We start from the raw sequence: 27,203 nt of genomic DNA on the forward strand, positions 1-27,203 counted from the left end.
CAGCGCCGCTGCTGCCACCTCCAGCCGCTGCCAGCCCGCAGCCCAACAACGCGCCCGCCCATTGGACCGCTCCCGCCCTAACAAGCCCCGCGCCGATTGGCTCCGCACTTCTTCGTCCTTCGATCATCCTCCCTCCCCCTCACCTCCGCTCAGGCCGGAGGTGTCGTCGCGTGCCCGTGAGCTGCCTCGGTGAATCTCCGCGGCGGCAGCACTGCGGGAAGCGGGGGGGCTGAGAGCAGCTTCAGAGCTTCCAGCTGCACGGGGCGGTGGCGTTGGGGAGGGAGGGGGGAACAAAGCGGAACGGAAGCTACGCGGAACGCTCGTGCCCAGCCGCGTTTCTGATATCGGCTCCGCCCGCTGACTTCCGCTTCCGGACAGCAGCTGTGTCCTGGCGGAGGGTCGCGGAGTGGGCAGGTACTGAGTGCCCGGGGCAGGGATCGCGGGGAACAGCCAGACCTGGCCCGCTCAGTCGAGGAGAGCGGGGCTGCCCTGCGCCGTGCCGCTCGGCCCTTTGCGTTCCGTTAGGCCGCCAGCTGCACCGACCCAGGGCCGCGGCCCTTCTCGGGGCAGAGGGCACCCGGCTATGCCGCACTGCGGCTCGCTGCCCGTGTGTGGGACAGCGGGGGGCTGCTCGTAACCCTACCGGCGGGGAGGGAAATACTGATAGGAGAGCAAGGTCGTGGATTTGCGTGGCAAGGTTACAGACAGATGGTTGGTTTCTTTGTGTATTTCTTTTTTAAATTTATTTATTTGCTTATTTTTAGAAGCAGATGTTTTTCAGGTAATAACAATGTTAGTTATCTTGTTCAGATATGCTCTTCCATCCTGTTGGGCCCCTGCAGCCAAGGCTCTTACAGAGCTGCAGGCTTTGAAGCTGTCATGGTTTCATTGCAGACAATTCTCCTACAAACTAGGGCATGAAGGCTGCTCTTTGCTATCAGATACGTGCTCAAATGGGAAACTCATGTTGAAAGAAGTCTCACTATGTCGTGGAAATAAAGACTTTAATGCAGTCACTGAATAAAATTGTAATCAAGAATAAAATCTAGATTTGCTAGAATCTACAAAACAGTGGCTGTAGCGTTGTACAGAGTTGTTTTTTTCAGAGGCAACCCTGGAGGAAGGGTCTGGAGAAAAGGCTCAGGGGAGACCTTAGTGCTCCCTACAGCTGCCTGCAGGGAGGTTGTGCTGAGGTGGAGGTCAGCCTCTTCTCCTATGTAACTAGTGGTAGGACTAGAGGAATGACCTTCAGTTGTGCCAGGGGAGATTCAGGTTGGGAATTAGGAAATACTTCTCTGAGAGAGCAGTCAGGCACTGCAGTGGGCTGCCCAGGGAGGTGGTAGAGTCACCGACCCTGGAGTGTTGAAGAAATGTTTAGATGTTGCACTAATGGACATGGTTTAGCGGGCAATATTGGAGATAAGTGGATGGTTGGACTGGATGCTCTTAGAGGCCTTTTCCAACCTTGGTGATTCTATAACCCTAAAACCTCTTAATGTTTAACACAGTTAATTCCAAATGTAGTAGTACCTGCATCCAGTAGAATAATTTTAAGGACTTTACGCTTACTGCATCCTGAAATTTTAGAACTTATGTTTTAAAACATTATTAGTGACAGCGAGAAATAAAAGCTCTTTAGGCAAATATCAAAATAAAAAAAACCCTCTTGCCTACTGTTTAAAGAAAATGATCCATTTTCTTACAGCACAAATGAAGCTTTAAGAAATGTGTCTTTTACCAGCTTCCAGCTTATTTGCCTTGTACAAGGAAACAAGATTGCTTTATCAGAGAGAAGTTTAGCTGATTATCCTTCTGCTGGATGTATTACAATTTTATGAGTCGATATAATAATGCTAATCTACGAAGTGTTCAATGTGCTATTATGGATGCTTTAAAGCTAGTAATTTTGCCCAATTTTAATTTGTTTGTATTGCATTAATGTTTTTAATAGGCTACCATTCCATAGGAATTTTAACATCTAACATAACGCCCTACTCTTTTATATTTACATTTAGATTTTCCTCTGTTGGTTTTCTTTTTTTTTTTAATTTGATAGTAAATTGTGGAGAGTAAATGTAGATTCAGTTAAATTGTGTAATTCACAGGTTTTCATGTCTTTGAATTCCTTTTTTTTCCCATAGATAAGATAATGCTATTATTTCTTTGGAAATAGTTTTATGTGGAGACTCTTGCCTTTAGACATACAGCACGTTAAAGTAGCCATGTATGATTTCAGACCAAATACCAACTGTTGTTATATATGGGAAAATAATTAATAAAATCTAGCACAGTTTGCTTCTTTATCACCAGCTTCTGAAATGGAGTATAAAGTCTCTAAGTACTTTTTTTTCAAAGGTGCACTGTTCACAAAGCAGAAGAATGCTTTGTGTGCAATGTTACTGTTTTGGAGTACTTCTAGTAACCATCTTGCTCTTCCTGTACAGGATATTGGTACTTCTGAGTGTTTGAAGAATAAGCTGATGCTCCCTGAGAACTGAAATTCATCTTTGATTGTAGGTATGGGGCATGGAGGTGAACATGGCCATGGCCAAACAAAACTCCCTGACTACAGGCAGTGGAAGATAGAGGGTACTCCACTTGAGGAGGTCCAAAGGAGGTTGGCCAAACGGGGTCTCAGGGATCCATGGGCTCGGTAAGTGCAGGAGCTTCAAAAGTAGTATTGATATGTTGTCTTAACATAGATTTTTTTCCTCCCCATTATGAACTATGTAAACTTTGCTCAAGTACTCTTCAATCTTGGTTTCAGAGTAAAATTAGAAGATGTAACTAGTAACTAGTTTAGGGAAGCGAATCTGATACTACATTAGTGGTACTTATATCTCCTGTAAACTGTACCTGTATAAAGACTTAAGAGCTGCTACAGTTACTTGAATGCCTACAGGATAGAAATGTTACCATCTCGGTGCATATCCAGAAATAACCTCAACGTTTTTCCAAAGAACTTTTGCCATGTTTATCACCCTGGCTCCACTGATCCTGTTTTATTCTTTTGGTTTTATTTTCCTTTTAGTAATGAAGCTTGGAGGTATATGGGTGGCTATGCAAAACCTGTCACCTTAACAGAAGTCTTTACCAGGGGACTCAAGTGGGGATTTGCAGCTTTCATCGTTGCTCTTGGCATTGAGTATGCCCTATTTCCCCCAAAGAAGAATGGAGGACATCACTGAAGATCAAATATGATAGTACCTTCCACTACTAAAATGTACAAAAGCCTGCTGCCCACTGTACTTATAATATGCATATTAAAGTCTATCACAGGTAAAAGCTTGTTGCTTTGATTTTATTACACTTTTATAAAAGGATCAAGAAGAGAAGCCAGAGCCATTTCCCTGACTTCAGTCTAGGGAAGAAAAACAAGGAATATATATAATCTTGGGCTTGCTGTACCATCTTTTAAAGGAAAACAGTCAGCCCAGCTCTTTTAAGTCCTGCCAACATCCTGCTGAATGAAATTGAGAAAGTGTGATGCTTTTGAGCAAAAAATTCTATTTTACTCCTTACAGATTTAATAGCTGTTATTTGCTGGTAAGGGATCTTGCATTACTTGTTATTTTTAAAAGTATAACTTACTCACTTTTGTCTCTCAGTAAGAAAAAATGCTACCTTAAAGCTTTAAGAAGTATCCAAAACTGCCTAGAAGTGTGTGAAAATACCAAACCTTATGCTTAATCATATTAAAGACACTAATTTACAGATACTGTGCACCAAAATAATCTGTTCTTTGTAACATCCAGAAATTAAAACTCATGTTTCTACCACATTTACTAAGCAAAGTAGTGTACATTTCACTCAGCAATAGCTGTACCTTATCTTAGTATGACTTCCAATACACTTGAGTATAAATAAAAGAAACTGAAAATAGAGATCAGTTGTTTTTTCTGGTATACAATTCCAGTTATAATTTTGCATTAATACAGCTTTCTTATACTATTTCTTTTTAATACTATTTTTCTTTGCATTTTTCCTCCTTTTTGGATGCCTGGAGTGAGGAAACATAGTAAAAAAAAGGGCCTTTTGGCACTGTCTCCTTTGCAGAGCTAGGAATTAGCACTGTCTGGATATCCTATTTTAAATCTTTGTTATGCCCTCAGTAAGGAAAGAAAAGGCAGTTATACTATTTAAGTTTTCAATTCAGACAGTAGGGTAACTATCACCACAAAGAAAAGCAAAACTGATGCTACATACCAGTAGATAATTATATAGTGCACATCCACTATGAATAAAGTGGAAAGATTCTCTTGTAGCCATGTCATATATGCAGGTTTATTAAAATAAAATTGAAGCTCCTACTAAATGGCTTAAAAGTACCTTTAAAATATATATTTACACAACATTTTAAGTGGAACTACAATGGGGCTTTATTTTTAGAGCCAGTAAGCATCTGTTGATTTGAGAGAGCAGCTGTAGTGTTCAGTGGAACTTTACATCTCTGCATGACATTGCTCAAAGCTCTGTTCATAGGGCACACGACAGCTTTACTGAATTTCTTTTTTGCCTAACGTCTTTTTGAAACATCTCTACACAGTTAAATCAGTTTGTGAAAAAGCAAATCAAGAACATACTGTGTGAAGTCCACTGCACCCAGTATTTCCATGTTGTCCCTTAGGTACACCCAGAAAGCATATATATTTGCAAAAGGTCATACTCACTTTTTTCTCCCTCTATGTGAGCCTAAGACTAAACTGTTTAAGATTTCTTCTGAACAACAATCTAAAATTCAGTTAACTATTAAGAGTCAGCATTACATGTGCTATCAGTGAATCTTAGCTTTGAATGCGCATTTCTCATTTCAGCTATTCTCATACTTGCTGTGTGTGTCCTGACACACTGCCTCCCAGCCACCCTGTCACATTGCATAATGCTTTTGGAAACTCTAAGCGATAGTTGCTCTTGATTTTAGTTTCTTGTTGGTAAAGCTTGTTTTCACGCTATTCTACAGGTTCCCATTTTATTGTCTCTGTTCTATGTTAAATGCTTCAGAGTCCGAAGTGAGGTTGCTGCAAGTTCCTGTGGGATGAGTCTTTAAAACATCAGTCCTGCCATTTCATTGACTATTACAAACAAATTAACCTTTAAAGGTCCCTTCCAACTCAACTGATTCTACTCTGTGATTTACAGCAGCTGAAGAGATAACGTTTTTCTTTTCCTATCACTAGCAGATGGAAGCACATTTACAAGTTACGGTAAGCACATTTTCAGAATGCATAACATTGGTGTGCTGCTTAGCTTAATTGGGCAAAAAGATTGTAAAATACAAAGATACAAACTAACGTGTTCTTCAGTACCTTTTTTTAAGGGATCATTTGGTTTATCAAGAGTTTATCATAGATGACCATATTTTTACATAAGCATATTAGGCATATCAGCTGTCACGCTGGACTAGCATCAGTAAAATTCCTGAATTTACTAATCACCGCAGAATCATTCAGGGATGTAATAGCTAGGCAGCATCTCGGCCTCAGCCCTTAGCTGCTGCCTTAATTTACGATGAACATATTTTGTCAATATTGTGCAATATAAAAATATTATACACAGGTAACTCCTGTAATAGATACGAAATAAAAGTCTTTATCATAACATTAAGCTTTCCTGAGAGCGGAGTCCTACCTGCCAGCCTCACGGTCGAAGAACCACGAAGGTAAATCTCCATCACCGGACATCTACAAGGCGCCGGTAGCCATTCCGCGCGCGGCGGCCGGCGGGAGGCGCCGCGTCCTTTCATATCGCCGCGCCGCCATCTTGGCGGGCGGAGTCGGGGAGTTTGCGCAGTTCGGTTTGCTCTCCTGAAGATGATGGAACCAGAAGCGTAGTTCTTGCCTTGCCTCGCTCTGAAATGCCTAACAGCCGGAGTCACGATAAACCCTAAGGGCTGACGAACGTGGTGCGGCAGAGAATAACGGAGGGTAAGGCAACCAAGAGCATCGCCCTCGTCCCTCAGCGAGAGGGATCTCGACCTTGCACAGCGACTGCTGCTACCCACGCGCAGGGGCGGCTGAGGTCTCCAGCAGCCTTGGGAAGTATGAGGGAAAAGCACTTAAGACACGCTCTGAAACATAGAAGGGCGTCCCTCGCCGCCCTGCTCGAAGCCTCGCCCATTCCCATGCCGGACCCGGCCACGCTGCTGTAGACGAGACCTTCCCGGAGCGCTCGGGTGCGTTATACCTCCCGCTCTTCCTTTCCCCGTGCCCTGCTTTCCGCACACCCTGCGCGCTCCGGGAGCGGGCCGAGCCGGATGTGGGGGCGCGGCTGCCCGTACTCCCGGGGAGACGTGAAACCCGACACTGCCTTCTCTGGCAGGGTTTGCCTTGGAGATTTGGAGAGTCCTTTCGCTTGGCTTTTCCATGTGTGATTTAAAGTGACTAGTAAGAAAGCGGAGTGGAAGTCTACGTAAACTCCCTGGAGTAAAAGCCAACTTTACTTGTTTTGATGAGGAAGACTGGGGTTCTTGCCATCTTTAAATGGCAGTTCGTGTGGTCGCTGGTAATGTACTCAAGCCTGGCAGAGGAACAAGAAGCATGAAAGGTCCTTTCTGAGACTTCTGTTTTCCCTGCTCGTTCTTTTACAGGGAAATTTGAAAGCTGGGAAGCACGTTGAGAAATTTTAACACTGAACAAAGCGAAATTGCAGATTTAAAATGCAGGGGCTTCCGCATGAGCTCATGATGTGAAGGAAACAAAGAGCACTTTCCAAATATCTATGGCACTGATGTTATATCCTGTTTTTGCTGCTGCTGAGACGGTTACGAAATGTTAAAGAAACAAATGCTGTCCAAAATGACAGGCTTGCTTAGACCTAGTTTAGAGTGTGAAATGTTTCTTCATCTCTTTTGAAAGGCTTTCTTAACATGAGGCTCGAGATATGACCATATCTTGATTAGTACAGCATGCTGTTTGCCTTGCTAATCACACCGACGTTTGAATGTTGCACAACATCTGCGTTGCAGTCGTGGGAGCAAAGGTTTCGGCATGGTGTTAAGTATCAAAGAGTAAAATTGTTTGAACCTTGCACAGACTCAGCTTGTTAATGCTGACAGGGAGTTACGATAACCTTGCGTGTCCTTGTGTGTGAACTTCTAGTATGCTGTTACTTGCTGCATAAAAAAAGGTGTCCTTGATTTTGGTTCTATGCTGTATGGACTGCTCATAGCGTGAAAAAGCTCAAACATAGGAGTATGAATAAGTTTATTAGAGAAACTGATTAATACAGTGGTGGGTTTCTGTCTGCTTCTCTGGTGTGAAATGGAAATGACTTGTGCTTTAAGGAGTAAATATGTTTCTTTATACTCTCAGATGTTTATTCTAAAAAATAAAAATCTTCTGGACCTTGTTGGCACAGTAACAGGTCAGCCTAGGCTTAGGCAAATAGAATTGTTAGAAAGGTAGTTTCCCATGCAATAGGTGAGAAATTAACCAGTAGGTGTCAACTCAGCTTTGAAATCTTACGTTTTGTTCAGGGAAGCTTGAAAGTTAATGAAGACCAGAAATTAGTATTCAGGTGCACTTTGATCTTAACCTCCTTGAGTTTTTCTCTCAGCTTTTTTAGGGGACAAGAGGACTAATGAGTCCTAGAATTTATGGTTTTCTTTCTGGAGATACTACAAATATGAGAATAGCCCCTTTTCTGAGAAAATTTGGAGTGATAGTGAACTAAAATAGCCAGACTTACAGAAAGCTGCCCCCCCCATGGCTTGTTTTCCCTTACTGTGCCTGGGGGTTTCCTAGCTCTTTTAACAGGAAGAAGGAAAATTATTTTTGTACTCTGTGTAGGCCATGTCTTTCATTTACCATCCCTAATGTGACCTTTCAGTGTCGGTGGTGATGTCAGACTTGAGCTATTTGAAATGATTAACCGTCTTCCTGTTCCAGAAGCTTTGCATTGAAATATTTACTTATTTAACACTGCACTGAACAGAAAAATGTTCAGTATTTTGTTGCGGCAATATTGGCAAATCACATGTGCACAAGAGCACATAACCTGCTGGGGCAGCTTTAACTCTGATGACTATGAACTTCTGTTTTCTGTGTTGAGAAGATATACTGACTTTTTCTCAACTTGTGTTTTTGTATGTAAAGATAAAAATGCTGTTTCAGATACTGAAGATCTTCATGTTGCTCTTACTTATTGCCCACTGAGAACCCTCAGAGAGGGAGTGCTTTTAAGTCATACATTTCAGTTCCTCAAGTGCTTTTGAAAGTCCTGGCTGTAAGTACCTGGGGAGTGCTTTCCTATGGGAGTATTTTCTGCCTTCCCCCTTCTGGAATAAATTCCATCTCACAAAAAAGTTTGTTTTTCTGTGGGACATCTCACAAATAATACTTGATGCTAGTTTGGAAATCAGAAGTTAACAGCAAAAATGCTTTTCCCCTGGTAGAACACTGCACAATACAGATTACAGTCCATGGGAGTGGAATTCCTGCTTATGGATCCTGGCTCCATCCTCTCTGGTCACTCAGGTGTATTGCATTGCATTGCACTGAGTGCACCTGAGCTACCCTGGGTTGGCCCTGCCTTCCACCAGGTGCTCAATCACTGCTTCAGGCCATGACTTAGCATTTCCACTACAGCTGTGCTTCTCCAGTTGTACCAAGCAGATCCTTGTGTGAAACAGCATGTTCAAAAGTACACTCATTTTGTCTTCACAATTTATTTTTGTTGGAAACACTTTTCAGCTTGTTCCTAAATGATGTGATGTGAAGAACAACACTGTGCCTATCTCTCTTGGGTTCTGAAGAACAGAACTGTGTCTGAGGATGCGCTGCTTTTTCCTGGTTCTGTGCTGTAGCAGGAGTACCATAATCATGCATCATCTCTATGTGTTTAGAAGTATGTGTTGAACGCACATGGTATGTGGTACATGTAGAGCTGACTGTTCAGGAGACTGATAAGCAAAGGTTATCCACAGCCTTGTTACTGTTAGGTGCTTTTGAATACACTGTGCTACTGAAAATGAGCTTAAGTGGCCTCGATGGCATTTTGAGTATTGCAAATACTTTCAGTCTCGTTTGCATGATGGTATAGAAGTGTAGGAGTTTTTAAACTAAGTAATACTTGGGTCTTCTAATGTGGTGAATTTATGATATTTTACAACAGAAACTTCTGTTTTGCTTTTGAAGGTGCCACCTTGGGGTCATAGCAGCTGCTTGTGTTAAAATCCCCTAGTGGTTCAGTCATGTTACCAGAAAGATGATTTTTTTTTTTGCTTTTTTTATTCTTTAAATAGTGATGTCTTTTCCTGCTATTGTGGTTGTCATAAGGTGTAGGAAAAATCCACTGCAGTCTTTGACTCCACAGAAAATATGGTTCACAAGGGTAGCTAGGGTAGATAAAAAGAGACTTTGCCATAGGAATTTGAATTTGATTTGCTTTTCGTGAGTAGTAGAACTTAGCCTATGGTTTACTCTGATCCAACCCTTACACGTTTTCTGTGTAAAGTCAGTTAAGTGTATAGAATTATTTTTTCAATTAAACAGCTCTGAAATGATGATTGATTTTTTAAAAAAGCTTTTAGATGAGTTTTCCTTAGCTGCTTAATGCACAGACATAGTATGTGTTGTTGAATGTGACTTCCAGGGCTGAAACTGATTTTTAAAAAAATGTTACCCTGGTCTTACACTCTTACTACATATTAGTCTTTGATGCTCTATTGGGTTTTGTTTTACAGTGTGGTTTACACAAAACCATATGCAGTGTATTAACTGAACTGCTTGTAAGGGCTAAGATTTGTCTTCAGATTGCTTATTTCATCTTTCTCAGTGTACATCACGGGGATCAAAGAGGGACAGATAGAATTTCCATAGTGGCAACGGAAATTGATCATAGCACCCTAGTTACTTTGTTAATCGTGAGGGTTTTTTTTCTAGTTTTGAATTCTTTCAGTTTTCAGTATGGATATCACTTGAAGAAAGAGGTGGTCTGTGGCTTATCTGTGCCTTCAGAGTTAACTGATTGGCATACTGAAGGTTGGAATTTTTTCTTTTGAGTGGTTCTTTGACCTTATCGAGCATGGAGAGTGTGGGGGAGGAACCCTTCAAACCCTGGTAACTCAGTGGAATCACTTAAAGTGGTACTAATAAATAAGGCAGTCTACATGTTCCTGAATATGAAGGTAACTAATATGTAAAAATATTACATTGTTTTTGTTATTTTAACTTTGAAATGGATACCTGATAAGTGTTTCTGTATTTAGTTTGTTGTTGTTTTCATTGTTTTGTCTATGGTGTGTGGCTACACTACCTCTTAACTCTCAAAATGCTTCCTTTAAAATGTCTTGAGACATTTGGGCAGGAGACTGAGTGGTGGGTTGTTGGAAAGAGATCAGGGCTTTAGACTTCAATTGCAGTGCAACTTAATGTCTTATTACCAGAAACCCTTGAAATACAGACTTCTTATCAGCGAGTTGATGACTCTTGTTTCACTTCCTATGGAATTCACAGGCTTGTATTAAGGTAATTTTACTTTAAAAGAACTTCCATTTTTTTTCTGATCAGTATGACCTACCAAATACTTCTTGTTCTGTAATGAACGTCTGGGAGAGCCCCTTCAGAACAGGAGGTCCATGTAAACTAAGTTGGCATTTTAGTTATAAGGGAGTATGACAAATAGGAGAGTTAACTGTGATCTTGTGCAGTGTATTTAGAACCTTTTATTCCTCTTCCACAGAATTCCTTACCTCAAAATGCATATAGTTACAACTGAAGGCCAGAGACGTTCTGTAGCAGATACAGACTTCATGTCATGTTGGCCTCCTGTTTAAAAGAAGGAAGGCTGGCAATTTTAAAGGGACAGCGAGAAAGTGATGACTAAGTGCGAAGTACCAGCTATCCTTATTCATCAGATTGAAGAAGAATTGGATAAAGAAGAAGATGAGATGATGATTTTCCTGTGCCGAGACCTTGCCCCTGACTTGGCTACTGCTGGCCTTAGAGAGCTTCTGGTGGCTTTGAATGAAAGGGATAAACTATCTTTTCTTGGTTTGTCTGAGCTGTTGTACAGAGTTAAAAGGTTTGATTTGCTGAGGAGGATCTTGAAGACTGAGAAGACAACAGTGGAAGCTAACCTTAGCAGGAATCCCAGACTTGTCCCTGATTACAGGTATCTATTTCAGAAATCTACTGTATTTTCTTCAAAATACGTGTTTGTTTGTTTAATTTTTAAATTGTTTGTTTAATTTGTCTTGAGAGTGAAAGAAAAGCAGAACAGAACATCATACAAGAGTTATAGTGAAAAGATTGTCAAGCTTAATCCCTAAAATAAAACTTAATGACTTCTTGACGGTCAGGGCATTGGAAGCATCTATCTTTAAAGAGTTTGTTTATCTTAATTTATGAAAATTGTGATGATTGTGTAGTTCTATATTAGCAGATAGAAATGATGCTTTATGGAAATATCATTAATTAGGTATATTGTCTTTTCTAGCTTGCTTTGGGCACATAGCCTCGTCATAGCTTCTCTCAGATGACCTGTCCCTTACTGCTCTCTTTTCTTTAGCTTTAAGAAGCTTAAATTAAGAGAATAGAGTGATCTTCCCTAAGGAATTTCAGAAATAAGTACATACAATCATAAGGAAGATTTTCCTGTGGTGATATCTCACTGAAATAAAAACCCTATCGCTATTAGGTTAAAAGTCAAAGCTGTGTTATACTGTTTTGTATTCTTTCTCTTAATCTCTATTGAAATATTAAGGAGACTATTTCTTCAGCAGTCAGTCTGAAGTAATACTGGTGCTGACAAGCATGATGAGGTATTTTGTAATTGGATATTGGAGCAGAGTAGTTGTGTGTGTTTGTTGTTGTTTTTCTATGTTGTTGAATTGAGAATGTTGTGTGAAGACTGGAATGTGGGAAAGATTGGGTAGTTGAACAAGGGTAGGATCTTGCTAAAAAAACAATCCTTTGGAAATGCCTCAATTTTATTTCAGGGTACTAATGGTGGAGATTAATGAGAATCTGGAAAAAGAAGAAGTGAGTTCTCTTGCTTTTCTACTCAAAGATTTTACTCCTCGAATGAAAATGGCAAAAGATAAGGTAATAACTTTTTTTCTGATTATTTCCTCTAGAGCAAAGAGATTAAAGTAAAAAGGGAGGTGGCTAGAAGGAGAAGAGGAGGAAGGCAGGAGTAGGGAGAAGTCAAGTGTGAAAGGAGAAGTGGCTTGTATTTCATTATTTTGTTGATGTTCTTGTTTTTAATGCAAGAAAAGAAGCTAAAGAAATAGTTGGAGAGAAGTTTCTGGATAGTTTCTATAGTGAACAGGGTTAGCATGAATCTCACAGGCAGAAGACACAAAATAAAACCTCGGTGTTGCTGATCTGAAAATTTATATCTGCGGGATCTCAAACCACTGATAGTATTAAACATGTCTTGATATACAAGATCACTTTTTATGTTTGTGCTCTTCCATTTACAACAGAATAGAGTTTTCTTAATAATGTCATTCTTTGTATATTTGCATTCTAAATATTTGTTCCAAGTGCCAAAGAAAGTGAGGATTCAAAAAGCTTGGCCACTGTGCACACAGAACACTGAAGGCTTCTTTTGAATTTTTAATTTTAACCGAAGGAGGGGAGAAATCCTGAAAATTTCCTAAAATTTTTCTTATCTATGCTTTGTGACATATAAAGTGATATTTCATGTGACCGACTATGTAGTAACAATGAAATGCAAAACTGTTTCCTCAAAACCTTTGAATTGTTTTTAAGTCTGTCACAACCTAATAATAATAATAATGCTAAGAACTTGAATATATTCCAGGTAATCTCTTCTTAGCGTTTCAGCAATTACATGCCTAGTTCCTGAAAATACCACCTTTACCACCTGAACATAATATTTTGAGTCTATTTTTTAGTGATGAAGAACAAACGACTGATATGTGTTAGGACTTGAGAGAACAGCATGAAGCTGTGTTGATGAAGGTTTAGGCTACGTGTTAGGAGAAAGTTGTTCACTGGAAGGTGGATGGGCACTGGAACACACTCCCCAGGGCAGTGATCACGGCACCAGCTGCCAGAGTTCATGAAGCGTTTGGACAGTGCTTTCAGAAATATGGTTTGGGTTTTTTAAGTGGTTTTGTGTGGAGACAGAACTTGGACTCAGGAACCCAGGATATTCTGTGGTAACAATTTGGTTTTCTGTTGCTGTTACAGAGTTTTCTTCGTCTAGTAATTGAACTGGAGAAACTGAATTTGGTGGCTCCAAATCAGCTGGATTTGATGGAAAACTGTTTTCGAAATATTCACAGGATTGACCTGGTTAAGAAGATTGAGAAGTATAAGCAAGAAGGTAAAATACTTTTGCACTGCTTAGTTTTGATGGTAAGGGTTAGATGCAGTTCTTACTAAAGACTAAGTTACAAGTCAGAGTATTAACATGCTCCAAGGAATTGGTCTTTTCAAGCAGGTCCTATATCACAGTGTATTTCTCTGCGTGTTTCTGTTCAATTTTCAGCTTTCATGTCCTCCGTTCGTTCTCAGCCTGTGTATGTAAATGCCCTTCAGGCATCTCTCCCTAATCTCAGTCTGATTGATCCTCCTTACAATTCAGGGGTAAGTATATAGTAACTCAGACAGATCCTTTATATCTAAATATTACAAGAAATTGAAAGAGGATTCATCTTTGCAAAGCCTGAGGAGTGAGAAATGACTGGTAACAAGAATACTGTTTGGGTTATATTTATTGTTTCTGTTATGTACTATGTCTAAGGCCTGATAGAAATTTTCTGACAGTCAGGTCTCCTTTCAGTAGCTCCTGTGATTTTTATATATATACTTTTTTCTTATTAATGAAGAATACAAAGTCCTTTCTCTTAAAAGTTTTTTTCTACTATTCTGGGGAGTGAAAGATTTTGAGTGTTTTTTGCAAAACAGAGTGTTCTTCTTATTTTGTGGACTTTGCAGAACACAGGGAAAACAGCTTTTAAACTTCAGAAGCAAAAAGTTGCGGCTTGCTTCAGCTGTTTTCTTTGCTTGTGTTTATGTTAATCTGATTTTAACCGAAGTCTCTCAATATGTCAAAAGTCACCCACTCAGTTACTTCCAGTCAAACCCTATTGTATGCAACATTGTTTTTGTTTGACTTAGGTCTGATGTTGTAATAATGTTGACCTTTCTTGAAATCTTTAATCTTGCATAGAGATGTTTTCTGATACGTATTTGATAAATATCTATCAAGCTTACATACAGAAGACCATTGATCCAATTAGCTCTTATGAACAAAGCAACAGGTTTGTTTTCCAAACTACTAATGGGAAAGAATTTTCACTGACTTTCCATATTGTGGTAATGTTGTTTTAACTTCCTTTTGAATTTTATGAAAGTTTCTACTTACCTTTATATAGGTAACAAAACTTGTAACTTTAGAGGGACTTCTTTTACTATCATAGGAAATAAGCTTTCCTTTGCTGTTCTTGGAAAACTGATTACTTTTTGGGGAGGAAAGAATTTTATTCCTTTTTTTTTTAATTATTGTTTTAAAATTCTAAGTAGTTGAATAGGTTTGAATCCAAAAGATGTAATCCTTTTGTTGAGGAAAAGAAATATTATCACATTGTATTTTGAAAGCATGATTACTAGTTTTGAAAGAGAAAGGGAAAATAGACTTCTCTTCATTTTAGTTTCAGAATATGAACAAAGAAAAATCACAAAATGGAGAAATCTCATTTCAAGGTAAGAAAACTTTATTTAATACTTGCTGTCTAAAGATTAGCTGGTTTAGAGCTGTACGATGAATTTCATTTATTGAAAGAACAATTTTTTGATGGCTGTGTTTATGGCTAAGCCAGTTAATGTCACCAGGAGCAGAGAGTATTTGGTACATCTGAAAACTGAGCCTTATTATTTGTTTGGCTTGTGTTGCCAGATCTTAAAACTTTCTTGGAATTGCTGGTGCCTTCCGCTTAGACAACTTTTAAATAGAATAAATATTAATAAAATAGTGGAAGAGGTTAACTATCCAGCTCTGGAGAGCAGTGTAGTGCATCTATTTCCATTATGTCCTGACTAGGAAGTTTTTGCATCAATTTAATTGTGGCAATTACGAAGTTTTCCAATGAGTACCAGGTTCTCACTATGTGTGCAGTATTCTTTTTGGGAACTCACAATACCTCTCAAATACAATGGTTTTAGAGAGACTAGTTGACTGAATTCTCTCAAAGTAGGGGAGAGATTGTTTTTATTGCTTATTGTTGTGCTGTTTTCCTTTTCTAATCATAAGTAATGTAGAGTGCAATCCAAATAATGTCTTAGTGTGAGCATTATTTTCTCCTTCAGTAAAGAAAACATAGGAACTAGGAAGACTAGGTGAGAGGGAACTTGACCAAACTGTATAGGTTCTTTTTCATCTGTGTTGCTGTCAAAGAAATAACACCAATACCTACACACTGAGATTACTTCTGTATGTTTTAACCACAGAAGAACCAGTCCATATGTCTATTCAAGAATCAGGACCAGCATCACATAAGGTAAGTGCTTTAGCACTTACGATGCATGTAAGTTTAAAAAAAAAAAAAAAAAAAAAAAAAACAAACCCACAGTAGATATTTGCCTTAGTTTTTCTTAGGTTTTGTTTTAACATTTCCTTTAATTGCATGCAACAAGAACTGTATATACATTCATAGCTTCATTGGCAATAAATAAATTCTGCAAATTGCTCTATGCAGTTTTAATGTAAATTAAATGTACAGGGAATTGCCTATAGCAAATTGATCCTTAGCACATTAAAGGAGCAAGGGATTGTGCAGAGTCATTGCAGATTATTGAATGAAGGGGCTTTACACTGTTGTACTAAATGAGGAAATGAATGTTGTCTTGATAAGCAGTGTCTGCTGCGTTCCTACAAATCACAGAAGTTATTTACTTATGTTGACAGTGTGAAACTTAAGGTTCCCAACATCATGTTAGCAGTAACACTTCAGGAAAAAACAGGATCATTGCGCTCGTAGCTCAGGACTTCAAAAAGCTTCTCTATTCCATCTCCACTCTCAAACTTCCTTCTCCCATTCCTGGTTCAGTGTTAGTTTATGGATTGTTAATGTAATAAGATAGAATAACAGAAGATGAAAGTTAAGGCCATACAGGAAATAAGGAAAAAAATCATGAATCCATGTCTCCTGAGGTTTTGTTACATAGATAAAAACATTGAATTCCAGTAGATATGCTTCTACTAGTTACTCAGTGGAAAAGCAACAGAATATGTTTGAAAGGTCTAAAATGATTAAATTGGAGAAAAGAATCAAGTCTATAAGATAAGAGAATGACATAACAATTTGGTATTTATCTTTTGCTTTCCTCAGGTGTACAGAATGCAAAGTCACCCCTTAGGAGTATGCCTGATTATAGACTGTGTTGGTAATGACACGGGTAAGTCTCTGGAAATTCAAGTTCCTTTTCTTGTTGCTTTTTTTTTTTTTCCCCAGGTAATTAGAGCATAAAGAATATGATGCATATTTTCCAACCAAACTAGAGTCATGTTGTCTTAGTCAGCTTTTCTGTCAATTACAGTTAATCATCTAAAGAAGTTGGGAGGCCCAACCTGAGACTCTCTATGTGAAAGAACTTAAAAGGGGAAAGGCTGATGTCAGGGAGAAGGAAATTACATCCAGAGAGACCAACAGAGTACTTATGCTACAGCTGCACAGTAGGTTATTGGCAGAGATGGTAAAGAAAACATTGCCACCATTCCATAAAAATGAATCTGTTACAGACCGAAAGTGTAATAATATTGGACACCACTGATTTTGAATAGCTGAAAGCAAATGGTCTTTTGTTAATAACACTTCTAGTCCAAGTTGTATGTTACGCAGGTTAACTGAAACTGTTGTAGTAAAAGAAAAAAATGCTACCTAGAATTCAGAGTAACCAGTACTGTGGTTAAAATGTGAATTTTTCTGATCTCATCAAAAATAAGAATCCAAAAATACGGTCTTTACGTAAGCAAAAAAGCAACCCCCCCAAAAAAACCAATCCCACCCTTCCTACCACCCAAAAAAAAATCATTGGAACACATGGGCTAAAATTAAAATAGAATGCTTGCAGCCAATTTTTATTGGGCTAGGAGATACAGGAGAAGATCAGTGAGATATCTTTTTCCTTTCTTATAAGGACCCTAGCAGACCGATCATTGATGCAGTTAGTGAAGAGAAGTGGATGCAGCGCACAGACACAGAAAGTAAAATCTTGCTGTCTGCTTGATAATATTTTAGGTAAATGATACAAAACAATACAGCTTGCCACTGGGGTACAAGAAACTAAAACTAATTCAGGATCCTGCCAGGTGTGGATAAAGGACAAGGGAAAACACTGAACTGACATGCAACTGGAAAACATCCTTTGGAATCTGTCTTGCTGAGATAGGCAGAAAGTCTATGAACTACTTTTGTAGCAAAATTAAATAAATTTAAAAAAAAAAAGCCCCCAAGAATGCAATTACTGTGTGTAGAAACTAAGTTCCTCAATCTAATGTACATCATTTCTACTCTCAAAAAGTGTTATGCCAACTTTGCCCCAAGAAAACAAAGCCTGCCAAGATGTGAAGGACAGGGTCAGGGCAAGGGCTTTTGAGACTTTAAATAAACAAATAAGTAAATTCTGCTCTGTGAGGAGACCTACTTCTTCATTTCTCCTTTCTTCTCTCTTTTACGGTAGCTTTAGTGAACAAACAGACTTTTTGATGCAAGAAACTTATTATTCATGTGGAAGGCACATACGCTTCAGAAAACCAGTAATAAAGAAGGAACTACTATGTCAGTTCACAATCAGAGGTGCATAAATTTAGATCTACTCATCATTTGAAGGCACAGATCTTTTTTACTGGCAATGTAGACCCTCTTGATATTACAATGAAATACAAATATATGCACAAAATTTACAATGTGCTGTTCTTGTGCTCATGTAAGCACTTAGTATTTGCACAAGAACAGAAAACATGAATAAGAAAACCTTGCTGATTTGAAAGAATACAAATGGATTATGTTTTCAGCAGATTTACCTGCAAATCATGGATTTTCTGCTGTTGTGCCAAAACTACCCAAAGCAAGTCTTAGTATGCCTCTGTCTCCATTCATCTGTATAGCACACAGAAGGAATTAAACCATGTGTATGTCTCAGATTTCTAAAGTTACCAGCATTAAAACAAGCATTTTAACATGATAGAAAGCAAGACTTGCACTGATGTAGATTATTGTTTAGGAGAGGTGCAGGGCATATGACATTATTTCAGGGAATGTTTTAGAAATGTGTTGACTACTTGAGAGTTCTCATGCCGCACTACTTCTGAAGTATGAAGATACCAAAGAGAGAAAAAGACAAGAAGGAAGTTAGGAATTACATCTGTGGCACGCATTTGAGTCTGCAGCTATCCCAAGATTTAATATGAGGAAGCTGAACCAATGACAAATGCTGTAAGATCAAGTATCACAGCGATTAAAAATGCTCGGTACAAACTGTGGATTCATCAGGTGCTGATAAAGTTTAAACTGAAGTTGCTTTTGTTGTTATTCAAGCAGTAATTGGCTGCTCTTGACTTTTTCATTTCCGTTTGGAAGTCAGGCTTTATCGTTGTGTTGTAAACAGAGGGAGAGAAGGGTAATTTTTTATGTAGGAAAGGAAACTCCTTAAAAGTCACTGGTGGTTTCTTGCTGGAATTATTGGAATTATTGCTGATCTAGGTTGCAGTACGTAATCTCATTTTGTCTTGCCTCAAAGTGAAAATGCTGTATCTCAAATTTGCCATGTATAAGTTCCTATTCACTTTTAAGCAATAGTATCAGCTCCAATAGTTTGGTTTTCTTATTTTTAATCGTGAAACTTAGTGTGTGTGTGTGTATGGTCTAAGGTGCTACCAAGTTTTGTATCTTTGTTTACACATGCTAGTGAGGTGAAAAAGTTCAGAGCTCTCCTGTTGCTGTAACTGTCATTTCGCATATGCACTACTGCCCTCTAATGGATGAAGTGCTTCATCAAGTATATGACTTCTGAATGGTACTGAGTTACTCCTGCGTAAAAATACCTTTTGAATTGATCATGTCTTCCACCTTGAATTTTCAGAGCATATTTTATTGTCTAAAATAAAGGATACTTTCCTTTCTTCTTATAAACAAGTAAGTCTAGAATATTTGAAATATTGTACAAAATTTAATCAAGCGAAGTGGACTGGAACAGAACCCTATATGTAGCTGCTGTTCATCACCTCACTAAAGTGCAGAGTGTATTTCTACCCTGTGTTTTGTTGATTAAATTGATTAAATCTGTTTTCACTATGTGCTTTTTGGGTTGAATAGTGTGCTAGTGCAACTCCTGCTTTGCTGCTGGTTATCTCTGAAATTAGCTTTTGCTAATTAGCCTTTGCTAATTAGGGATTGTTAAACTTCTGAAGTACGGGGAACAGCCCAGCTTCTTGGGACTGTGAGACATTTTATATTGAAGTGGTGCTTGTTATGTTCTGTCACAGTTATCAGATACTGCATGTGAGCAGTGTATACATGATTTCTACTAAGCGTACAATGCTACAGTTATAATTTGTAGTAATAATAATCTTCTGGTTCTCTGAATGCTTAAATACATTTGAACTTAACCAATGTGGATCTGGTTTCACTTCTGTACTAATAAACAACCCAGCTTTTTCAGAACATAGCATGCTTTCCTGCAGCAAAAGTTAACACGAGTAACAGATACGTATAGGTTGTCTACAGCTTTAATTTTTAGGATACTGTTCAGCATTTTATTTCTGAAAATGCCATTTTGTCATCTGGCTTGTCACAGTTCTCCACCTGGAGCTTATAACTTTTAAGTCCATTTTGTATAATAGTAAGCATAAATGACTGCAGTAGATTCATTTTTACTAGTGAAAGCAAGTCTCTGTTGGATTATGTACTTTTCAAAATTACTCTGAATGTTTATTAGAGAAGTTAAATAGTTGAAACAGACTTCCCTTGCTATCCAGCACGTTCCTTTTCATATCACGAATCTTCTGTGTGAAGCATTTTTTAATGTCCTCTTGCCTCATGTTTTAATTCCTAGAAACTTGGGATCCTGGTTCTGAATGAAAGCACGCTGAAATCTGTGGAATTAGGAAAAAATTGCATGCTACGAAATAATGCCTTTGTCAGGAAGTGCATAAATCATGTTGAAAGACAGTATACACATAGGATGTATGCCATGTACTATTTGATCAATACAGAGTACTCTTGATTTTTTTTTTAATTAGTGTGATGAGATAAACACCCTATTTCTTGTAATGAAATATTATAAATTCTGTAGCCCTTAAAGACAGACTGAGTCTTAAGGTACTGTGACTTAATTACATCTTTCTTTTTTCAGATATGTTGGAAGACACTTTCAGAGGCTTAGACTATGATGTTCATTGTCACCAGCACTTAGATATGTCCACCATGAGTAGAACATTGGTTGAAGTTGCAAGGTTACAGAAGCACAGGAGTTGTGACAGCTTCATATGCATATTGGTCAGCCGTGGAAATGCTCAGAACATCTTCTGTACAGACAGCATCTCTACTGGATTCCCTTTGGAGCAAATAAAAAAATACTTTACAGCAGATTCATGTCCTGAACTCCGAGGAAAACCAAAGCTCTTCTTTATTCAGAGCTACATTGTGCCAGAAGATGAGCAAGAATTTACTAGTCTGGAAATAGATGGAAATGATAAGAAAATCATCTCTAATGCAAAAATGCCCTTGAAAGACACTATTCCCCAAGTAGCAGATGTCTTTTGGAGTCAGTGCAAGGTGGATGTGTCTACACTAGAAAAATCTCCAAAACAATCCTCGTATTATCTGCGTTGTCTGGCTGAGCTACTCCGCAATCCTCATAAAAGGTGAATAAAAATCAGGAAAAATGAACCTTTTTTCTAGGACAGCCTACAGTCTTAAAGAAAGAGTTCTGCTAAATTTCATCCTTTCTGGTCCTGGGAAGTGCCTTAGTGCTATGTCATAAGTCAAAATACAAGTGTACGTGGTCCTGGAACAGTGTCACAGGAATGCAGTCTAGAGTGAGAGTGAAGCTTCAGATTCTAGAGGGTAAAATAAGTGTGTTATGGCACTGGGATTTGTAGATTGAATAGGGAAGAATCTGGGTGTAATGTATATCGGTGCTATAGAGTTGAGGGCTTTAGGCAGGATTTGAAATTGTTCTTCTCCAGCTTATGAAGTGCACACCTGGTTTCCTGTCAAATTGAAGATAGCCTCTTAAATTATTAAGAATGGCCTTGCTTGCAAATAAAATGCCAGTGTCTGAGTTTACTCGGGGGAAAAAAGGCAATTGAGAGGGAAGGATTTTGTTCTTCATTTAGATGTAATTCACCCACTCTTCAGGAAGCCACAACTTTTTCCAATTTATGATGTTGAATGAAAACTTTCAAAGACATTTGTCTGTCCAAAGAGATTATAAAAGGAGATCTGAGCAAAAATCAAATATGCTTGCATATATAAATTTACCAACAAAGATTTTCACTGTACAGATGATCTATGAGAGTTAGCAAGCATTTTTCAGTGTCCTTGTGGGTTAATATTTAGTACTTTTCACAAACCCTGAAATCTTGCAAAGAAAGCACAGATAATTTTGTTAAAATCAATACCACGACATTGATTTGGGATGTAATGAATTTATCTACAGAATGCATACTTAGCTTTAGGTTTTAAAGGCATAACTTCAGCAATAAAGGCTGAAATTTGAAACTTTCTCCTCACTGAGCCTATAGTTATCTTCCATCTGTGGATTGTTAAATAGTGTCTTGCTTCTTTGTCTAATACAAAGCTTTTACTTCTGTTGCTGCAGGAAACTCTCTATATTAGATATCCATACGGAACTGAACAGAAGAGTCTATGAATGGAATAAGACAACTGACCCAAGCCAGCAATACTCACTTCTGCTCCAGCACACACTGAGGAAAACACTTTTTCTTTCTCCCAGTTAACTGCTATTGGAAAGGACATTCTGAAGTAGCTGAGGAGTGTTTCCTCTGACTCAGTTTCAACCACGCTTTTACTTAGACTTTATTACTGCACATGTGCCTATTGCTTCCAAACCCAGGTATTTAGAAGCATTTTAGGGTGTTTAGGCACTATAGAGTTTAATATGTAAGACTGAAAGCCTGGATGGTAACAGCAGCTGTTGTACTGAATGGCAACAGATCTTACAAGCAAGTACAACAGGTAAACAGTGGGGAAAAAATTCTAAACTGTATGGTTGTTGGATTTTCCAGGGTTCTGTGTTTTTATTCTTTGGTTATTTGTATTTTAGTGGTCTTGATGTAAGTGCACTGAACTAGGCTTTTCTTTCGTTGCTTAAAAAAAAGACAGGCCACCAAAATCATTGAAATCTAGTGTGCAAACCATTGAAATTCACTGAGTACTTTCTCATCACTTAAAACATGTCAGAAGATGGTTACTCAGCATACCTCCACAGAATTAAACAAAACAGAAGTAAGAGAGGGATGGTCTTTTTAAATAATCTTGATTCCATCTGCCTTGTATATTAGAAGTTCTAATTCACCCAGAACTCTGTACTGTCAGTACTATCCATAGCACACAAGGATTGTATGCTAATAAATCAGACAGTCTGACATGTTTTGTGCTGCGTTCACCACTGATGCAAAAATGACTCTACGTGTGGCAGGGCTTTGTGATAGTCTGTGCAGATTAGAAAAATACGTAGTGGGATTTTGGCAGGTGTTCCAGAGGTGCTGAAATGCAATTCACTGTGTGGTAGCAGGCAAAGTATAAGTACACTGTTTAACACATTTGAGCCAAAATGTAGCAACCGTCGCTTCTTAAGACTGAATAAAATTATTCCAACACCTTCCCACACATACCTCTTCTGATTATGGAAAAGGTTTATCAGTTTATTAACTGGTTTGGTTTTGTTTTTTAAGTTGCTCTCATCTGTCAAGAAAAGGCAGTAGTGAATGTTGTAGCTTTTTTTTTTTTCCTCCAATAGAACATATGCCTAACGCAGAAAGTTCAGCTGACCTGTTTGTTATGTAACAGTATAACCTGGATGACTTATATTGAATTTTAATGAGTTTGTAGCATTCTCTTCCCCCCTTATATAGTTTACTTGCAAACTTTTAATACTACGATAGTTTCCTAATCAGGAAAAAATGCCTTTTCATTCCTCAGTATTATATTGTATTTCTAGATGCTGGATTGACATCGTTTTTGATAACCCTGTGTTTTATTTTTTCTTTTAAAACAATCTTTTTATATATTAATTCAGATAAATAGCAAATGAGTTTTCAAGTAGCTTCTATAATTGTAAGTAAAGTCACATTTATCTGTGTAGTCTGGTTGGTGTAGTCTAACTCCATTAAGCTCACAGAAGTCCTTCCTTGTTACGTGGTGTAGGTCCAGTTTCTTCCTGGCTTGAGAGTTCCTAAACTGCTGATTGAGGAGAAACCCACTGAACAGGTTTTACCTTACAGTCTTTCTTTAGCCATCTATATGTGATGTTAAGATCACAATATCTATTTATTTATATTAATATACAATTTTTGTATAATATATATAAAGTACATTTTATATCATTAACTGAAGTCTTCAGTTATCATTTTAATTTTGTAAATTAAAGAAATTTGTTTTTGTATCTTTTTTTGTGTTGATTGTAGAAAGTGAAATACATAATTGTGATGAATGTTTGCACAAATTAGAAAAATATTTTGCTATATTACAGACCTATGTATAACATACTTTTATCTTTTCACTTAATAGTTTCCCTTTAAAAAAAAAAGATAACTTTTTAATAGCTTTGAATTGAAAAACGTGACTCCTAATTGTATCTTAAATTAGGGGTACCTGTATTGTTTGTGTTGCTGTAATTTTATGTAGGTCCAGATATAGGAAGACAAAGATAGTAACAACTTGTTCTCTGTAAGCATTAATGTAGAAAATACTAAATTGAATTTCATTATGTTATAGGTCTGGAAATAAATGCATTTATACTTTTGAGTAGGAAGGTCAATTCTTCCTTTCAATTTCTACTTTCTTATAAAGGGCCTGTTAAACTGGCTCTTTTCATACACTAATTCCATATTGCTTCTGTCTTTAATGATAGCTAATGTCTTTAAAAATATGGTCTGATGTATTTCACGCACAAAAGTAGAAAACTTCAGAGTTCTGCATCAACAGAAGGGTCTGTATTGTATGTGATGGTTAATAAAAATAGCCTTCACTTTTAACTCTGAATATTTCATAACTGACTAGCGTATAACAAAATATAGCACAAGTTTAATTTTGAAATTCCACCTTGCTGATGTTCCTTCCATAGGGTGAGAGAAGGATTATAAAATGACAAATTTGCAGTCTTACTAGTTCCTATTGTGACTGGTAAGGGAAGCAAATGGTGTGGCAAAAAATACAGACTCTTCTGTGGCTGTGTAAATCACGTTTGATTCATAATTGTCATATATAAGTATGTGATCTTAATAAATGCTGTTCCTTTCACAAATTAACTTCATTATTCTCCCATTTTCCTTACTAGCTTTTACATGTGATGAGTACTTCTGCTGCCATATAGACACCAAATGCAGGGAAAATGGAACAAAGAGAGGGCAGAGATGAGGGAAAGAAATAGTGGAAATTCAAGCAGAAGTGAAAAGGGGAGTGGTAGGGATAACCAAGAGAAGAACACGTAAGGAAAAGAAGATATGGAGACATCATATCTACATATGTACAACATCAATATTGGAAGAAGAAAAGATAGGAAATAAGAATAAATGGATATTATTAAAAGATGTGAAAACTCTTTTGGGGGGTGATGCTAAGTCCAACTACTTAGTAAAATGTTAGCAATAGAATATATTCTGTTTCTTACGAGTTTGTGACATGGGTTTGTGTTGAAGGTTGAGGTGTATTCTCTGCTGCAGTGTAGTCCATATCCCCTTTCTTAGGAAATAAAGGAAGAAGCACTGTTTTGAAAACAGTGGAGATGCCTGTAAATAACCCTTGTAGTAAAGAAAGGAAAGAAGTTGCTTTGATCAGTTCTGATCTAAGAAGCCAAACACGGAGTCCTCTAATGATCAAGGTGTTTGGGGGACATCCTGTGTCGTGTAGCATTCATGGGCATCAGATACTGGATTTCTACCCTGAAGTCTTGACCCTCAGCAATTCTTAACCCACACTAGTACTCATTCTGGAATCGTTCATCTAAGCAGCATTTATTGCCTTCGCTTCTCCTTCAAGAGTTAAGAGTTTGATTTCCTGGACTAATGTGTGGGAATTTTACAGTGGCAGAAGTTGTCTGTAACCTCTCCAGTAGATTTCTGTGCCCCTCCGTATATATGTGGTAGGGACTTCTTGCTGCATTGTCCATCTAAAATTTGAGTCTGGAAATTGAATGGATGCTGGCCTAGGTGACATCAAGCCCTACATGCATTTCAGATGGTCTATCTGAATTCCATTCAGCAGCTAGAAGAAAAGAGGGAGAACAATTCTGGATCCATCATAACTTTGTTAGCATAGGATCACAGAAGGTGCTGGTGGAGTTTAATGGGCTGCCAAAACATAGTTATTTTAACCTTCTGTTGAACAACGGTATGCAAGCTGTACCTCCTCTGCTTCTGCATTGTTCCTGCTCAGAGCAAGGCTGTTGGATTCATGGCTCCATGGCATAGCTTCAGTTCTGGTTTCTGAGAGCTGAAAGACAAATGTAGTGTACTTCTGTATGTGTGGTATATATGGAATGGGGAAAAGAATTGTCAAATGTAGATGATGCTTTACCACTGGCTCAGAAGCTGTAATCCTGAAGCAGGAGATTCCTTGGTGTTTTACTCCAATCTTGATTAGCATGATTTTTCTGAGCTTTATATCTAGTTTACTTTACTTTATACCATTATATATTTGTGTCCTGAATTACAGTCAATGCCAGCTTATGATTTAGAAGTTACATTGAAGAGGAGCTTTACAGTGCTCACAGTTGATGCACTACTCTGATACCTCTTCAACTCTGTAGTTGAAGATGTAACAGTGACTCCTGTTACTTATGTTTGAGTCAGAGAATCTGTACGTGATGCTTCTAGAGAATGTATTTGTGATACGCACAGCTTTTAATTTCTGACATGCAGCATGATGTTGCTGAGAAGATGCTGGCTGTGGTGGATGATGTGCAGTCTGTCTGCTGTGTATGTGATTATGTTCCATTTAAACTGTATCTTCTGTCTGAATTATTTGACAATTCTGTAGCTATTACTGAAGGATGTTTTCTCAGTTTCTGTGTTAGTCAAAAAGAAGTTGAAAGTATTTCTGGACATTTTCAGGATTGTGCCTCTTTTTGCGTGCTTTATATTTTCATTTGTGTCACTCTGAGAATGTATTTTCAGTTTTTAATTTATATAAATAATGTCAAAATAAATGTGATTTCAAACATTGCCGTTAGAAAAATGCATGAGCTTTGTCGGTCTCCCTTCAGCCCAGAATACCTCTTGGAATTCTTGGCCAGCGGCTCTCTTAGACCTTTAGTGCTTGCTAAAGGTGGCTGTGGAGTTACCACGATTCTGTAAAAGCGAACTGAGAGCATGACGGCCAGAGAACCTGTTCGTTTCACAGAGAATTCACCCCCTGGCTGTGTGCTGGGCAGCAGTACACGCACGAAGCGCTCATCCCGGAGGCGTGGAGTGGCACCGCGTTCCGTATGAGGGCTGCGCTGGGCAGGGCGCGCTCTCCGTCCTCCCGGCAGTGAAGGGCCGGCCGGCCGGCCTTGCGAAAAAGCTCCATTGAAGCTGTCTCCCACAAGCACTGATCTCAAGTTGCATGTGCGTGATAAACTAGGCCTCTGCTTTTTTTTTTTCCCCTTCTTTTTTAATGTAAACTGCTTTAAAAGGGGCTTGATACCGAAAGTGAAAGTAGTAAAAGAGTTACTTCTCGCTCCTTACTACTCTGCCTTGCGAGAGTCTCCGTTTTTTTTTTTTTCCAGATTATTTAGCGAATTTCCAGGGCTGGGGCCAGGGCGGGGAGTTCCAAAAGTCCCGAGGCCGACTGCGGCGCGGCACCGGGCGGAGGGCGCTGCCCGCGCGGCTCCGCACCCTGCGAGGAGGAGAAAGGGCGGCCCGGCGTTCGGCCGAACTCTGCGGAGCAGAGCCGCCCACCAGCAGCTCGTCGCGCTGGGAGGCGCGTCCTCAAGGGCTTTGTCCCGCTTTCCAGTCCCGTTCCTGGGAATTCCGCCCCTCCTCCAGGACGGCGGGCTGGCGGC

The 27,203-nt window shown here is 38.7% G+C and overlaps 3 protein-coding genes across 15 annotated transcripts in view; 2 read left to right on the top strand and 1 right to left on the bottom strand.

The window, feature by feature from the left end:
- The window catches only part of FAM126B (family with sequence similarity 126 member B), a 59,410-nt gene extending 53,702 nt beyond the window's left edge, over window positions 1-5,708 (bottom strand). For all 4 annotated transcript variants that reach the window (XM_019617003.1, XM_010713439.2, XM_010713436.2 and 1 more), the window contains exon 1: window positions 5,629-5,708. The gene's annotated coding sequence lies outside the window, so the exon portion shown is untranslated. The remainder of the gene's footprint in view (window positions 1-5,628) is intronic.
- NDUFB3 (NADH:ubiquinone oxidoreductase subunit B3) lies at window positions 82-3,779 on the top strand. 4 transcript variants are annotated; one of them, XM_010713434.3, is made up of 3 exons: window positions 82-189; window positions 2,518-2,653; window positions 3,032-3,779. In XM_010713434.3, the coding sequence occupies exons 2-3, from the start codon at window positions 2,520-2,522 to the stop codon at window positions 3,186-3,188; spliced, it is 291 nt and encodes a 96-aa protein (XP_010711736.1). In that variant the 5' UTR covers window positions 82-189; window positions 2,518-2,519; the 3' UTR covers window positions 3,189-3,779. The 4 variants fall into 4 exon arrangements, with proteins under 4 accessions (XP_010711736.1, XP_003207541.1, XP_010711735.1 ...); XM_003207493.4 differs by lacking the exon at window positions 82-189 and adding an exon at window positions 263-414; XM_010713433.3 differs by lacking the exon at window positions 82-189 and adding an exon at window positions 287-414 and having other exon boundaries at window positions 2,445-2,653.
- Window positions 5,709-5,788: 80 nt separating the features above from the next.
- CFLAR (CASP8 and FADD like apoptosis regulator) lies at window positions 5,789-25,287 on the top strand. 7 transcript variants are annotated; one of them, XR_002116581.2, is made up of 12 exons: window positions 5,968-10,466; window positions 10,681-11,112; window positions 11,939-12,044; window positions 13,161-13,296; window positions 13,462-13,559; window positions 14,627-14,678; window positions 15,423-15,472; window positions 16,304-16,370; window positions 20,328-20,838; window positions 21,798-22,174; window positions 23,366-23,428; window positions 24,498-25,287. XR_002116581.2 is itself a non-coding variant. In XM_019617004.2 (11 exons), the coding sequence occupies exons 3-11, from the start codon at window positions 10,817-10,819 to the stop codon at window positions 21,934-21,936; spliced, it is 1,455 nt and encodes a 484-aa protein (XP_019472549.1). In that variant the 5' UTR covers window positions 5,789-6,172; window positions 6,319-10,466; window positions 10,681-10,816; the 3' UTR covers window positions 21,937-23,968. The 7 variants fall into 7 exon arrangements, 4 of the variants coding, with proteins under 4 accessions (XP_019472549.1, XP_010711730.1, XP_010711732.1 ...); XM_019617004.2 differs by lacking the exon at window positions 24,498-25,287 and having other exon boundaries at window positions 5,789-6,172; window positions 6,319-10,466; window positions 21,798-23,968; XR_002116579.2 differs by having other exon boundaries at window positions 21,798-23,428.
- Window positions 25,288-27,203: the final 1,916 nt, after the last annotated feature.

This window comes from Meleagris gallopavo, chromosome 7, assembly GCF_000146605.3.
Source record: "Meleagris gallopavo isolate NT-WF06-2002-E0010 breed Aviagen turkey brand Nicholas breeding stock chromosome 7, Turkey_5.1, whole genome shotgun sequence".
Taxonomy (NCBI): Eukaryota; Metazoa; Chordata; class Aves; order Galliformes; family Phasianidae; genus Meleagris; species Meleagris gallopavo.

Bases quoted from the DNA above. Each gene is read 5' to 3' on its own strand.
- NDUFB3 (XM_010713434.3), top strand. From the start codon at position 2,520: ATGGGGCATGGAGGTGAACATGGCCATGGCCAAACAAAACTCCCTGAC. The intron at 2,654-3,031 runs GTAAGTGCAGGA...TTTTCCTTTTAG, and splicing joins CTCAGGGATCCATGGGCTCG to TAATGAAGCTTGGAGGTATA.
- CFLAR (XM_019617004.2), top strand. From the start codon at position 10,817: ATGACTAAGTGCGAAGTACCAGCTATCCTTATTCATCAGATTGAAGAA. The intron at 11,113-11,938 runs GTATCTATTTCA...ATTTTATTTCAG, and splicing joins AGACTTGTCCCTGATTACAG to GGTACTAATGGTGGAGATTA. The intron at 16,371-20,327 runs GTAAGTCTCTGG...TTCTTTTTTCAG, and splicing joins CTGTGTTGGTAATGACACGG to ATATGTTGGAAGACACTTTC.